This window comes from Halichoerus grypus, chromosome 2, assembly GCF_964656455.1.
Source record: "Halichoerus grypus chromosome 2, mHalGry1.hap1.1, whole genome shotgun sequence".
NCBI lineage: Eukaryota > Metazoa > Chordata > Mammalia > Carnivora > Phocidae > Halichoerus > Halichoerus grypus.
This window is the reverse complement of record NC_135713.1, coordinates 145,654,255-145,669,144: the sequence shown is the minus strand read 5'-3', so window position 1 is coordinate 145,669,144 and position 14,890 is coordinate 145,654,255. Positions and strand designations below refer to the sequence as shown.

Genomic DNA, 14,890 nt, shown 5'->3' with positions numbered 1-14,890 from the left:
GGAACTTCTGCTCTCCTCTAGGGCTTTGCCCTGCCAACCCCTGGACCTCTTCTTATTCTTTGAGATCTTAAGGGACACTCACCCCCAAACAGCCATGGTTAAGATGGTGGAGGCTTGACTCCCACCAACCCTTTCTGTATTAATTTCCAGCCCATCTATTGCCAGGAAAACAGGGGGCCGGGGGAGAAGCAAAATGCACATAGTATGAGTGGGCAGGATGCCTAAGCTGGAGAAGCAAGTGTGAATGAGCCCTGGTCCCATCCAACACTCTCGGTCACTGGAGGAGCTGGCGGCTTCTTCTGCTGACCTTTTCCAGCCTGAAAAAGCAAAGCATCATTGCTTAGAAACAATGGATTGCTTGCTTAGAAGCAAGATACAGCTGAGTAACAGATCTAAACAATCATTTTTCTCGAATCTCATCTTAGGTTGTATCTGTGTGTGGGGTGGTCCTTGGGATATTTTCCTGGCTTTCAGATGGGGCTGCCTTCCACTACCTGACTGTCCGGTCGCTAGTCCTGGGACAGGGGCCACCACATGGCGAGACTGACTTCACACACCTTTATGCTAAAGCTTCTCATTCCAGGCTCACTTCTAAGGCCTCTAATAACACTAACTTCTCCAACTCGCTACTGTTATTATTCCAGTAAGAGACAGCTGAGGACACACAACATAAAACAGAAGACTTACTTGCCTAAAGCCATCTGGGGTAAGTGAAAGAGCCCTTGTTTGCATCTGGGCTTTGTGGTGGAAAGACCACATTCTGGCCACAATACTTTGTAGTCTCTCCACATGGGACTCACACAAACTCCTTCCTGAGTATAAGCGATACTCTCCACAGCCTGAGAGAACTGCCAGGTCTAAATGGGAACACCCTGTAGAAAGAATTGTGTTAAAATTTGTGACTTCTTTCTCCACGTCTCCAGGCTGAGGCACTCAGCTGAGGCTGGAGAAGAGACATGGAGAAACCTACCAGCCCGAGTAATCCCCTGGAAGAGGTTATGCCCAATTTTTCTAGGTCCTGAGGCAGACTTCAGGTCCCCACCGTCTGACCTCAGCTAACTGGTCCTCAGGTGACCCTCTCTCGTTTTTTAATCCCATGAGGGAAAAGTTCCCTTGCATTGCATGACTGGTACTCAGTACCACTTCACCCCTAGAGTGTCCATACATAAACACAGATGAAATTATTTTTCAGGTTTTCACTTTCAAATTCACTAATAGAGAGTGCATGCCTATGGAAGGCTTTTCCATACTTACTATTGATTAAGGTTTCTCCTTTCTGCTTTTTTCCCTCTCCCTCCTCTCTCCTCTTGCTTCTTCTTCGAGTTCCCTAAGGACTGAACTCACTCCATAGTCCTTCCCATACACTCCACATCTATAAGATGTGAGACCCTTAGTAAGTTTTGGTAAGTTACATTTTCCTAGGAATTTTTTAAAAATTTCATACAATATTTCTAACTTATTGTAATAAAATTATAATATAATTAATCTTAGTGTTTTAATACCTGTAGCATTTGTAACATCAAACTTTAGAAATTCTCTGAGACTTCAACTCCAAGGGCCTGGGTATTTATTCAAATGGTTGCAACAAGGAAAGTTCTCAAAGGAACTGTCTCTCCAAACATGAGGAATGAGATGGGTTTTATAGGGGAAATAAACTAAAGCAACAGTGTTCACTGCAGTTTGGGTGGGCTTTCGTTATGTAGGTGGCAATCTTTCAGAAACGGATTGTGTTTCTTTGTGATTTGGCTCACTCATGTTACATCCTGTTCTCAGAATTGTTGACTCAAGGAATTTAGAGGGAGTGGGTTATTCTCTCAGTAGCAGGGAGTGAAGAGGTCAGTGCATGTTCAGAGAGTAGAAAATTTTACAGTTCTCCTTATTCCCCCTTTTTATTCCTGACTTTGGTTTTCTTTTTTCTTTGATCAATCTCACCAGGGGGCTGTCAGTTTTATTAGTCTTTTCCAACACACACACATGCATTTGGTTTTGTTGATCCTCTAGATTGTGTTTGTTTTCCTATTTCATAAAGGTCTACCTTTTATTACTTTCTTATTTTAACTTTTTGGGGATTTATTTTGATTGTTCTAACTTTTGGAGATGGTACTTAGGTGATTAATTACTAGATTTTCTGATTTTCTAAAATATCTTTTTAGACTATAAATGTCTCTCTAAGCACTGCTTAAGCAATATCCCACTGGTCTTGATTACAGTGGTCAGATCAAAATATTTTCTTCCTTGAGCCATGATTAAGAAAAGTATTTGTAAATTTCTGAATATAATGGGGATGGCCTAAGTATCTTTTTATTATTAATTTCTAACTAAATTGCATAGTCAAGCTAACATACTCTGTATGATTTTAATTCTTTAAAATTTGTTAAGGTTTACTTCATGATCCAGCATATGATCAATTTCTGCCCCAACTTGAGATATAATTGACATGTAACATTGTGTAGGTCAATTTTTTAAAATGTTTCATGTGTGCTTGAAAAAAAATGTGTATCCTTAACACAATGGTGCAGGGTTCCATGTATTAGATTGCTTACTAAATCAGTGTTCAAATCTGTAACTTTACTAATTTTTAATATTCTTGTCCTATTAATTACTGAGAGGTATCAAAAAATCTCCCATCATGATTGTGGATTTTATATTTCTTCTTTGAGTTCTGCATGTATTTGCCAACTCAGCTATGTTATAAGGTAGATACTAACTCAAAACTGTTATATCTTTCCAGTATGTTCTCTTCCCTGGACATTTTGTCTTAATGTAATAAATGATTCCCTTTATCTGTAGGAATAGTTTATGACTTAAAGTATCTATTTCATCTAATATTAGTAGAGCTACACCAGTTTCTATTGATTACTATTTGCTTCAAATAACTTTTCTATTCTTTCACTTCCAAATCTTGAGTCTTCTCATATTTAAAGTGAGTCTCTTGTACACAGTATACAATGGAGTTTTATATTTTTGTCTGCTACAGTGTGAATGTTCGTATTCCCCACAAATTCACATGTTGGAATCCTAATGCCCAGTGTGGTAGTGTTAGGAGGTTGGGATTTGGGAAGTGATTAAGTCATGCGAATGGAGCCCTGATAAATGGGATCAGTGCTATTATATGAGACCCCAAAGAACTTCCCAGCCCTTTCCACCACATAAAGGTACGATTAGAAATCTGCAACCTGGGGGCCCCTGGGTGGCTCAGTCGTTAAGCATCTGCCTTCAGCTCAGGTCATGATCCCAGGGTCCTGGGATTGAGCCCCACATCGGGCTCCCTGCTCCGCGGGAAGCCTGCCTCTCCCTCTCCCACTCCCCCTGCTTGTGTTCCCTCTCTCGCTCTCTAATAAATAAATAAAATCTTTAAAAAAAAAAAAGAAATCTGCAACCTGGAAGAGAGCCCTCACCCAAACATGCTGATCTCCAACCACTCTGATCTTGAACTTCCAGCCTCCAGAACTATGAGAAATACAGGTCTGTTGTTGATAAGCCACCCAGTCTATCGTATTTTGTTATTGTAGCCTGAACTAAGACATCGTTTGACAATCTTTGTGATTTAAAAAGAAATACTGATATTTTTGGCTTAAGATCTACCACTGTTTTTCCTTCTCCGTTTTTTTCTTGTTTTTTGATTTTTAAAAATTCACTTTTCCTCTACTAGTATTAAAAATATACATTGTATTTTATGATTCCCCTAGATTTTACAATGTGTATGAGATTAACCAAAGCTTTACCTCATATAATACTTAAATTCTTTTTTACTCTCTGGACAGATATTATTGTTGTCTGATATTTTGAGTCTATCTTAACTCTAAATCCTTATTGTTTTGTATAAAAATGTTCATTTGCATGTGCCTACATATCTCTTAACTCTTTGCTCTTCCTTCTTGCATCTCAGAACATCATCTGGGATCACTCTCTTTCTGTATTAAAATGCATTCTTTAGAATTGCCTTTAGTGAGGGTCAGCACAGGAAAACGAAACAAGTTTTGTCCTAAAATGTATTTATTTTGTCCTCACTCTTGAAAGCTATTTTCACTGGGTATAAATGTTCAGGCTGACAGTTATTTTCTATCTTTATACTCATGTTTTCATTCCACTCTTTCATCTGTTGTTGCTGAGAAGTCTATTGTTCTTTGAAGGTAATTTGTCTTTAGCTGTTACTGCGGTTACACTATGATGTGTGTAGATGTGATTTTTGTAAATGCATTCTTTGGGCTTTTAAATGTGTAGCCTTGGGGTGCCTGGGTGGCTCAGTTGGTTAAGCAGCTGCCTTCGGCTCAGGTCATGATCCCGGGGTCCTGGGATTGAGTCCCACATCGGGCTCCCTGCTCAGCGGGGAGTCTGCTTCTCCCTCTCCCTCTGCCTGCCACTCCCCCTGCTTGTGTTCCCTCTCTCGCTGTCAAATAAATAAAATTAAAAATAAATAAATAAATAAATGTGTAGACTTGGGGCGCCTGGGTGGCTCAGTCGTTAAGCATCTGCCTTCGGCTCAGGTCATGATCCCAGAGTTCTGGGATCGAGCCCTGCATCGGGCTCCCTGCTCAGCGGGAAGCCTGCTTCTCCCTCTCCCACTTCCCCTGCTTGTGTTCCCTCTCTCGCTGTGTCTGTCAAATAAATAAATAAAATCTTAAAAAAAAAAAAAACGTGTAGACTTGTGTTTTTCATCAGCTCTGGAAAATTCTCAGCCCCAGTCCCTTTGGCCCTTTTCTTCTGTCCTCGCCTTCTGAGACTGTGACTTCACATATATTTATATGTAAAACTTCCCAATGAAATCTTCCCTTCTCTATTTTCCCGTATTTTTCTAACCCCATGCTGCATTCTGGATAATTTTTTCACCTTTATCTTCCAGTTCACCAATTCTATTTTTAATTTTGTCACAATCTGTAGCCAAATGCATCTTTAAATATTTTAAAAAGTTTAAAACTTTTAAATAAAATTATAAAAAACCCGTATCTGATAATATGTGACGTCTATGTCAATCTGTTCTGTTCTAGTTTTGTCACGTTGCCTTTTCCCCCTTGTGTCTTACTAACTAGCTGCTCCTGAAAAATTACCTTTAAAGTTCCCTGAGGTCTAGATTGAAGAAGGCCTCTTCCCAAGAGGCCTTGTGTTGCTTTGGCCAGGGCCCAGGTTGTGTTTACCCGGGTCACAAGGGCCACGAGGTGTCAGGGACATTTTCTTCTCCTTCTCTGCTGCTCTGCTCGGTGACAAGGCCGCGGTCTGTACAGCCCCCTGGGACTGAGGGATGCTTTCTCTTGAGGTTGTAGCACTTTGGGAAGTTCTCGTGTAAGACTCACCACCTCAGGGGGCCTGGCCCTGACTGTCTCTGTCACTCCCTGTGGCTGGTTAAGTGGGACCAGCTCTGCAGCACCAGCTGACAGGTCAGGACAGAAGGTGCTTTAGTGTTCCCTTCTCTGATGACAGCATCTCATTTTTAAACTGTCCTGTTTAAACTACAGTCTTTTTATCTTCAATGCTCTCTTGAGAGGAAGGGGTGGAATGCTATCTACATTTTTTAAAAATGAAGTCTTCCATTGTTGTTGGTATGATATTGACCCAAGTAACCTACCTACCTTTACCAGAAGGTACTGTCCTGCCTTTTCAATGTTGTTTTTTCTCCTTTCCAGACTTCGAGGTTTTCCAGTCCAGATCTTTATGTGCTTGACTTCTATCCTTCTGGTCTGCCCATGACATTTTACCATACATAGTTAACAAAATCCAGAGCTAAGAGCATCCTGACCTCCTCAGAAATAATACCAAGCACTTTAGGCCACTTCCATGCAGATCTTCCAGCCTCCAATTTAACCTACTATGGTCTAACATTTCAATTCTACCTTTAGTCCTTTGAATTAGACTCTGCCTTTTTAAAAAAAGTGTTTTGATTTACCTACACGTTGGCAAGTTTAATTCTCTTCTTGCGCATCAGGCATTTTCTCTGGGAAGAGGTGGGGGATGGTGCTCCTGAAACACGCTCCAGGCCTGAGGCAAGCCTGGACAGCTCATTGAATCTGTACCACAAACTCCACCTGGCACAGGTGGAAACCATCTGAGAGCAGCTTAAGTGGCATGTTACTGGCCCTAGTGGACTGGAGGCCCATTTCCTGTGGGCCAGTCAGGGGAGGCCTCAGTAGGAGCGTGTCCTACTGCTCAGCAGGCTGGAGCACTTGGAATCCCCACTTGAGCGGTAGCCACCCTCTCTCGTTATTTCATCGGTTTCTCTCCCAATTGTAGGTGGTACGTTAGGTCCAGGTGGAGCTCACGTACATGGGTGTGTGTGCATGGAGGAGTGGTGCTCCAGCCACTGGTGGCCTCAAGGAAATGAAAGATGGATAATACCTGGTGACTCCTTGGAATTGATATTCTATGGCCTTCCTTTCTGCCCACTATGCACCAACCCTGGAACGACCAGCCCCTTTTGAGGACGTGTGAGCTTTTTTGATGAGGCTTTTCATCAGACCATCCTATTTCCCACTCCTCCCTCTTTAAAAACCCAACTGTCCCACCCAGATATCACCGCTGCCTCCCTCTTCCCCATTGGTGGTGGTCACTGTCCTCTCACCACTGCAGTGTTTGGTTCAGCACCCATTAGTGTGGTTTTCCTTGTGGACCTTCTCCCTTACCTAGCCTTTACTCCTGCTGCCTAGCTCCTAGCACAGGGGATCGTGCCTAGCAGATCCTCAACAAGTATTTGCTGAATCCATCAATCCAAGTCTGTGGAGAGGGCCAGTGTTCCGAGAAGGACAGAACAGGCGTGGCTGTGGCGTTCCAAAGGGGAGCTGAGTGGCAGAAATGCTCTTTCCCTCTCCCTTTCCATCAAAACTTACTGGTGGAGGCTTGGAGACAAAGTGGAAGAATTATACCCCTAGAGAGAGGCATGGAAACTATGGGAGGCTAGAACGGGGCTAGAGACAAACCCTAGAAAGCCAGGAAACTATCTAGGTAGAGACTGCTCTCTGGGAAGGAGAGTGGATTTTGGAGCCAGAGAGACAGGACAGGCGCCATCCGGAGTATTCTTGGACAGCTTACTTGACTCTCAGAAGACTCCTTTTACCCTGTGAGTCACCTAGCTAACAGCTTTAACACATAAACAACATTTTCTTAAATTCTGTTCCCAAAAGAACGATTTCCGTGAGGTGACACATCAGTCCCACAGCCTGCCCACTTCCAGGAGCTATGATCCAGGCCCAGTATGAGGATCAATCCATTCCGCACTTCTCCCGGTGGAGACGCCACCTAATTTCTTGTGAAACCTGAGCTACTAGCCCTACGGGAAAGTCCCCTGCTGCACTCCCTGCTTTGCCTTTGGTCTCACTTACCCAACAAAGATACGGCAAATTGTTTTCTCTGTGTACTGCTCCATCTAAAGTCAGTCAGAGCCTGTTTACTTTTGAGGAATTTCTTTATTGGAGTTCCGCCTTACCTCACCATGACTATCTGGCTCTTCATGGCCAAGACAGAGTGGGCCCTGAACAAAGTATTCATAACATTTTACAACAGACAATACACACATGTAGTGCATGAAATCTTTACAGTAACACATTCCAAAACAATCAAACATTTAACAGACTATTAAGAAGCATGAATTTCCTCCAATCCCTCAATTATCAATAGCTACTTAGCTTTCTAGCTCTTCCAATAAAATCACTTTCTTAGCATTCCTATTCACAGGAATCCCTGAATCAATTATTTTTGTGTAGGTGCAAATTCATGTCAAAGATGTGTTCCATTAGTTATTTAATGTGCTGAATGTCTGTCTACGGTAGAACCTTGTATTTGTAGCATAATGTGTGAGGTCTTCACTCATCACACTTCATTCATTGAGGAGGTTCATTTGAAATTTTTTAAGTTTTGCCCATTCAACCAGTGTATTACAACATTACAACCGTATAGTCCAATCAATTTATTTTTTTAAATGACCATTTCCTGCTAGATTCATGTCTACACTTTTTACTCTTCCTACAACAAAATCCAATTTTGTTTCAAAATTTATCATCAACCCTCACAAATTATTCAATTATATCAAATTTATACTTCATCATCACTACTATTAAATAAATTTATGTTCCCTGAAGCCTATCTCTCCCTGAATGTGCCTGTTGGGAGGCTCTCCTTGTATTTTTTCCCACTGACCAATGTATAATTAGGATTCAAAGCTATACCTGAATTTCCCCCATTTCTATTCACAGAATTTACCCAAGTAATGAACTTTCTGTTGGTAACTACATGACTTCTAAGTGAAATCCCTTCCTCATCCATGTGTTTTATGTCCAGAAAGTTCTGCTTATTTTGAAGGTTTTTAAATCACTTTGTCACTTTGATAGGTTTTACCCCCAGTATAAACTATTTTGTGTTCCATAAAGGCTCAACTACCTTGACATTGGAGGCTTCCTTGCTGGCTATAATGAAGATCACACCAAAGAGTACTCATAGTTTCCTTTATGTCAATTACAAGCCATGAACAAAGAGCTCAGATATTCATACATTCATAAGGTTTTTCTTCCATTTGAGTTGAGACTTGGTAAGCTCTGCCTCCTACAGATATGCTCATCTTGGTCCCATCCCGAGCATTCCCTCCCTCGTGAGTTCTCTTCTGTGATATGTCGCTGTGACTTCCCATACTTGTCACATTTAAAGATTCCTCTCCAGTATGGGTTCTTTTATGCTTGGTGAGATTTGATCTGATATTAAAAGCCTTCCCACACTCATTACATCGGTATGGCTTCTTTCCAGTGTGGATCCTTTTGTGTTGGTCAAGAACTGATCTGTAATTGAAGGATTTCCCACACTCGCAATTATAGGGCTGCTGCCCACGGTGGACGCTTTTATGGTTAATAAGACTTGAGTGGGAGATGTACGCCTTCCCACACTCATCACATTCATAGGGTTTCTCGCCTGTGTGAATCCTTTTATGCACTGTGAGGCCTGAGCTGTTCCTGAAAGCCTTTCCACACCTATCACATATATAAGGTTTTTCCCCTGTGTGGATCCTCTTGTGTTGAGAAAGGAGTGAACTGTAATTGAAAGATTTCCCACACTCAATACATTTGAAAGGTTTCTCCCCAAGATGGACTCTCTTATGGCTTATAAGAGTTCTGCTTGAGAAAAAAGCTTTTCCACATTCATCACATGTGTAGGGTGTCTTGCCAGGGTGGGTACTTTTATGGTTAATAAGGCTTGAGTGTGAGATGTAGGCTTTTCCACACACATCACATTCGTAGGGCTTCTCCCCAGTATGGATTCTTTTATGCACTTTAAGGCTTGAGTTGTTTCTGAAGACCTTCTCACACCTGTCGCATTCATAAGGTTTCTCTCTAGTGTGGACCCTTTTGTGTTGAGAAAGGAGTGAGGTGTAATTAAAAGATTTCTCACATACATCACATTTGTAGGGCTTCTCCCCAAGATGAATTTTTTTGTGGTTTATAAGGGTTCGATATGTGATGAAGGCTTTTTCACACTCGTCACACTTATAGGGCTTTTCCCCAGGGTGTACACTTTTATGATTTATAAGGCTTGAGAGTGAGATGTAGGCTTTCCCACATTCTTCACATTTGTAAGGTCTCTCCCCAGTGTGGATCCGTTTGTGCACTTTAAGGCCTGAATTATTTCTGAAGGCTTTTCCACACTCATCACACCCAAAAGGTTTCTCCCTTGTATGAATCCTTTTATGTTGTTCAAGGGCAGAGCTGTAATTGAAAGATTTCTCACAATAGGTACATTTATAGGGCTTTTCCCCAAGATGGATTCCTTTGTGGTTTTTAAGGCTAGAGCGTGAGATATAGGCTTTCCCACACACGTCACACTTATATGGTTTTTCCCCAGTATGGAGCCTCCTGTGGACCTTTAGGCCTGAATTGTTCCTAAAAGTTTTCCCACACAAATCACACACATAAGGTCTCTCTCCAGTATGAATGGTTTTATGCTGAAGAAGGAGTGAGTTATAGCTGAAGGATTTTCCACACTCCTTACACTCATGAGCTTTCTTCCCGGGGTGAATGCTTTTATGAACTGCGAGGCCCGAGCTATAGCTGAACGCTTTGCCACAAACCTCACACTTGTAAGGTTTCTCTCCCGTGTGGATCCTTTTGTGCACTATAAGGCCTGAGCTGTTCCTGAAGGCCTTCCCACATTCATCACATTCATAAGGTTTCTCTCCAGTGTGGATCACTTTATGCTGAATGAGGAGAGAGCTATAATTAAACGATTTCTCACACTCATCACACTTGTAAGGTTTATCCCCAAAGTGGATGCTTTTATGGTTTAGAAGTGTTCTGCAAGTAATGAAGGCCTTCCCACACTCATCGCATTCATAAGGTTTCTCGCCTGTGTGGATCCTCTTATGGACCCTAAGGCCGGAGCTATTACTGAACGTTTTCCCACAGATGTCACATTCGTAGGGCTTCTCCCCTGTGTGAATCCTTTTGTGGACTCTGAGACCAGAGCTGTTCCTGAAAGCCTTCCCACACTCACCACATTCATAGGGCTTTTCTCCTGTGTGGATCCTCTTATGCTGGTCCAAAACAGAGCTATAATTGAAGGATTTCCCACACTCATCACACTTACAGTTCTTCTCCCCAGAATGGGTGCTTTTGTGGTTTATAAGGCTGGAGTAGGACATGTAGGCTTTCCCACATTCCTCACACTTATAGGGCTTCTCCCCAGTATGGATCCGTTTGTGGACTCGAAGGCTCGAGCTGCTCCGGAAAGTCCCTCCGCAGTCATCACACTCATAGCGTTTTTCCCCCGTGTGCATAATTTTATGTTGAACAAGGCGGGAATTATATTTGAACGATTTCCCACACTCATCACATTTGTGTGATTTCTTAACAGCAATGGTTTTCTGCTGTAGACCAGGGTGAGAGGTTCCATTAGTGTTCTCCACACATTTGTCTTGTTCACTGCTTATCTGTTTTACAGGGACAGTCTGGTGTATAACATGTTTTGAACTTGGACATAAGCTTTTCTCAGATGCCTCGTCTTCCTGTTCTGTCTTTATATTTGCTGTGTTCTTGGCTTTGCCAATCTTTTCCCTGATGCCACTTTTGTCTTCCTTCATTCTTTTTCCCTCAGGATTTTCCAGTTGCTTCTCTACCTTGCTATTCCAATCACAAGTTTCACCAACCTTATATTCCTGTATACGATCCTTGTGAAGACCTTCCACTTTTGGCCACATAGATTCTGCATTTCCAACATTTTCATACTTTTCAGTTGATTTCTCATCCTCAGTGCCCCTCGTCTTCAAATGTGACACTAAACCAAGAAAATGAAAATGATACCTGTTCACTTTGAATAGAGGAAACTGGAAGAATTACATCCAAATTTACTCATTCACTTGACAAATGTTTATTGACTGCATGCTGTGTGATTAAGTATCATTTTTAACTGCAGGGGATACAAGAGGGGACATGCCAAAATTTCTGCCCCTGTGGAGCTAATGTTAAAATGTTAGAGCCCTGGATTTTCAATGGAACAAAGAGTTTTTCTACTCTTGTATAACGGTTTAGCGTGAGGGCAAGTTGAAATGGGTTGAAATGATGCACGGAACCAAGGACAACACTGATCAGTTTTTGGAAACGATCACCTGGTCATGAAAAAACAAAGAGAAGAAATCTCTGAATAAGAGGAAACAGAAAAATTAATAAGACAAAAGAGACATAATCAGCAGAACTAAAGAGGCAAAGCTAAAAAAGGGAAGAAATCAGTACCTAAGTGGTGGTAGCGGGGCGATGGTAATGAAAGCATGAAGAAAGTCATGACAGACATGAGAAGGAAAGCAGACTGCAGCTTCCTGGAGTTGGTCTGGCCTCCTGGACGTTCCCTCCAAGGAAAACCTGCTCCTGGGAAGCGGGCAGTCAGGGAGGTAATCCATATGGAAGAGCATGCCCCAGCATGCCAGGCAAAGAGGCTTCCATTCCCACTTCAGGAACAAGCTAACTGCAGTCAGAGCATATTGAAGATAAGAAGCTAAGATACAAACCACCAAGCAAAGGAAATACTACGACAGGGTTCAAGTACCCAGCTGCATGACCCTGAGTTATTTAAAGTGTTATGAATAACACCTACTACTTGGTGAGTTCTATATGCATAATAATTACTGTTTATTATTTGAGGCTGGGTTATTTGATCAGGGTTGGAACCTAGGTATAAAGCACAGGACTCAGGAAAGGTAAACTCCTTCCTAAAACAGATTTTAGGGCTCAGGCGGGGATTCTTTGTTCCCCCTGAAAGCATCCACTTGTCTCTACTACTCTGGGCACAGCAGTCCATGTTGCTTAAATGTGAGGGCTCTACTGGGCAGGCAGTAGAATTCCATCACCATCAACAGCAACACGCCTTTTGTCTGTGCTCTGAATCCTGCACATCAGGGCCCATGCTCTATTCATTCCCTTCGGCCTTGGCCCCTCCACCTCTATTCATCCTCAGCCCTCAGGAGAGAAAGATGTTCAAGTTTCTACAGCCATAAAACCAAATCCTCCAAAATAAACATACAAGGGACACCTGGCTGGCTGTCGGTAGAGCATGCGACTCTCGGTCTCAGGGTCGTGAGTTCAAGCCCTATGTTGGGCCTGAAGCCAACTTAAAATTAAAAAAATAAATAAATAAACACAAAAATTGAGAGAGAGAAACATAAAAGGGCTGTGAGTGGCGACTAGCCACATTGGGGTACTGAAATACACCACAAGGCCTCTATAACTAAAGCAGCACGGTACCAGTGTACAGACAAAAGGAACAGAATAGAAAGTCCAGAAATAATACTAATGACACACAGAAATCAAGCATATGATAAAGATGCTAGATCAAATTATTGGGGCAAAGATGGTCTTTAGAATAGTGTCGGAAACAACTATAAAGCCATTCTTTACACCACACTCAAGAATATAACTCCAATGGAGCAGAGCTCTAAATATAAAAACGTGCTGCCATACAAATACTAGAAGAAAACATGAGTGAATGCCTCCTGAGTACAGAAAAAGTTTTCAAACTATGACACACATGCAATAAAAGAGGATGGATAAATTTGACTGCATAAATATAAATTACATGGCAAAAACGCTATAAGCAAAATTGAGAAATGACAAATGAAAGAAAATATTTGCAACGTGAATCATATATAAGAGCTAATATCCCTTATATAAACATTTTTCAAAAGTTGAAAAAAATAGACTGAAACTCCTATAGAAAAATGTGCAAGAGACAGACAATTCACAAAAAGAAATATTAAAATGTCCCTTAAACATATTTTCAATTCCACCCATAAGAGAAATGCAAATAAGAACTACACTAAGATACCACTTCTCATCTGTCATATTAAAAGAATGACAACACACTCTGTTGGGGAGGCTGTGGCAGAAACAGGCACTCTCATGCATTAACGGGACTGCAGAGTGGCGTGACTCCTGTTAAGGGGCATCTGCCAATATCTAAGTGAACTGTATGCATTTACACTTCAATCCAGAAATCCCATCTAGGAATTTATACTGAAGATCTATTTCCAACAATACAAAAAAGTATATGTGCACAAAGCTATGCATGGTGGCATTCATTCTAACTAGAGAATCTAGGAAACTACCTGAGTGTCTCAGCATAGAAGACTGGTTAAATAAACTACGGCACATATATGCAATGGAGTACTAAGCAAGAATGAGGAACATCTCTATCAATTGATTGAGACGGAGCAATTTCCAGGATACCATGTAAACAGAAAAAGAGCATATATGCTATGCTTTATGTACGAAAGAAAAATAAGAAAACAAACATATAACTGCTTATCTTTACAGTAATGAGAGAAACCGAAATCAATAAAGCCCCATTACCTGTAAGTGGTGGAGTGGGGAGAACAGAGCAAAGGGATAGGGAAGAGAGACACTCTAAGTATATATTTTTGCATTGTTTTTACTATGGAAGCATAATGTTCTGCATATTCGAAGAATAAAATTAAATCAATGAGAATTGGAAAAAGGAAAAGCAGCTAAACCACAAAGCAAACAGAAACAAATGAACTCATAGGAAGGGAACAAAAAGAAACAAAGAACTAACCCGTAATTTAGGCATATAATATCACAGAGTATGTAACCATATACTATATTCTCTGTCTTGGCAAGGCTGGAGGGGTGGTAGGGAAGCCCTGAAAACAACAGAATTTTTAAGCAGCTTTGTTTTCTGCAGAGGTATGGACAAAGTAATTTGAAAGAATTTTAGATGTGTTGAGGGACTGAGTAAATGTGTTGATTTAGTTGCAAGCCAGGGCTCTCCTGGAGAAAGAAACATAAATATGGAATAGGGGAAGGCAAGAGAGAACCCTGTGCGAATTAATCAGAGGTTATCGCATGATTTCTAAATTACGTGTGTGCGTGCACATGTCTATGCATTCACATGTATGTATATTCATATGTGTGTATATGTACACGTATTCCCTAGCTCTCTGCTGAAAAGCTAAGAAGCAAAAAACACCTAAGTAGTAATAAGCACATCCAGCACCCTGTTCTTGGTCTCCCATTGCCTACTAAAAGGAAACAGAGCTCCTCAGAGAAATGGCAGATTCTAGGCTGTGGCAGGATACACACAAGATGAGTTCTTCTCTTTCCTTACCCTTCCACATCCACAAGAGCCCTAAGACCAGCTGATTCTATTACCTCAACAGTTCTCAAGTCCCTACCCCTAATTCTATTCCCACTGCTAAAGGCCTTAGTTTAAGCCTTCCTAAAGTATCCTTCTGAACTTCTGCCATAGTCTCCCTACCTTAAGTTTTGAAAAATGCACACCTGGTCACTCCCCAATATCGTCTTCCCAGGCTACTTAGTGTGGCACTTGGAGCCTTCTGCATCTGGCCACCTCAAGTGACTTGCTGGACACCAAATGGGCCATGCTAACCCACCCCTCACTGCTACTGCATTCACTG

The 14,890-nt window shown here is 41.6% G+C and overlaps 1 protein-coding gene across 14 annotated transcripts in view; it reads right to left on the bottom strand.

Annotated features, from left to right (window-relative positions):
* ZFP62 (ZFP62 zinc finger protein) overlaps positions 1–14,890 on the bottom strand; it is a 39,813-nt gene that overhangs the window by 18,224 nt on the left and 6,699 nt on the right. For 4 of the 14 annotated variants that reach the window (XM_036096443.2, XM_078067673.1, XM_078067674.1 and 1 more), the window contains one exon: positions 7,375–11,241. The exons of 8 other annotated variants lie outside the window; for them this stretch is intronic. In XM_036096443.2, coding sequence (XP_035952336.1) covers positions 8,462–11,241 — 2,780 coding nt within the window. In that variant the 3' untranslated portion in view covers positions 7,375–8,461. Of the gene's footprint in view, positions 1–7,374; positions 11,242–14,890 lie in introns of those variants that run through there. 2 more of the 14 variants (XR_013445885.1, XR_004918617.2) reach the window with 1 other exon arrangement.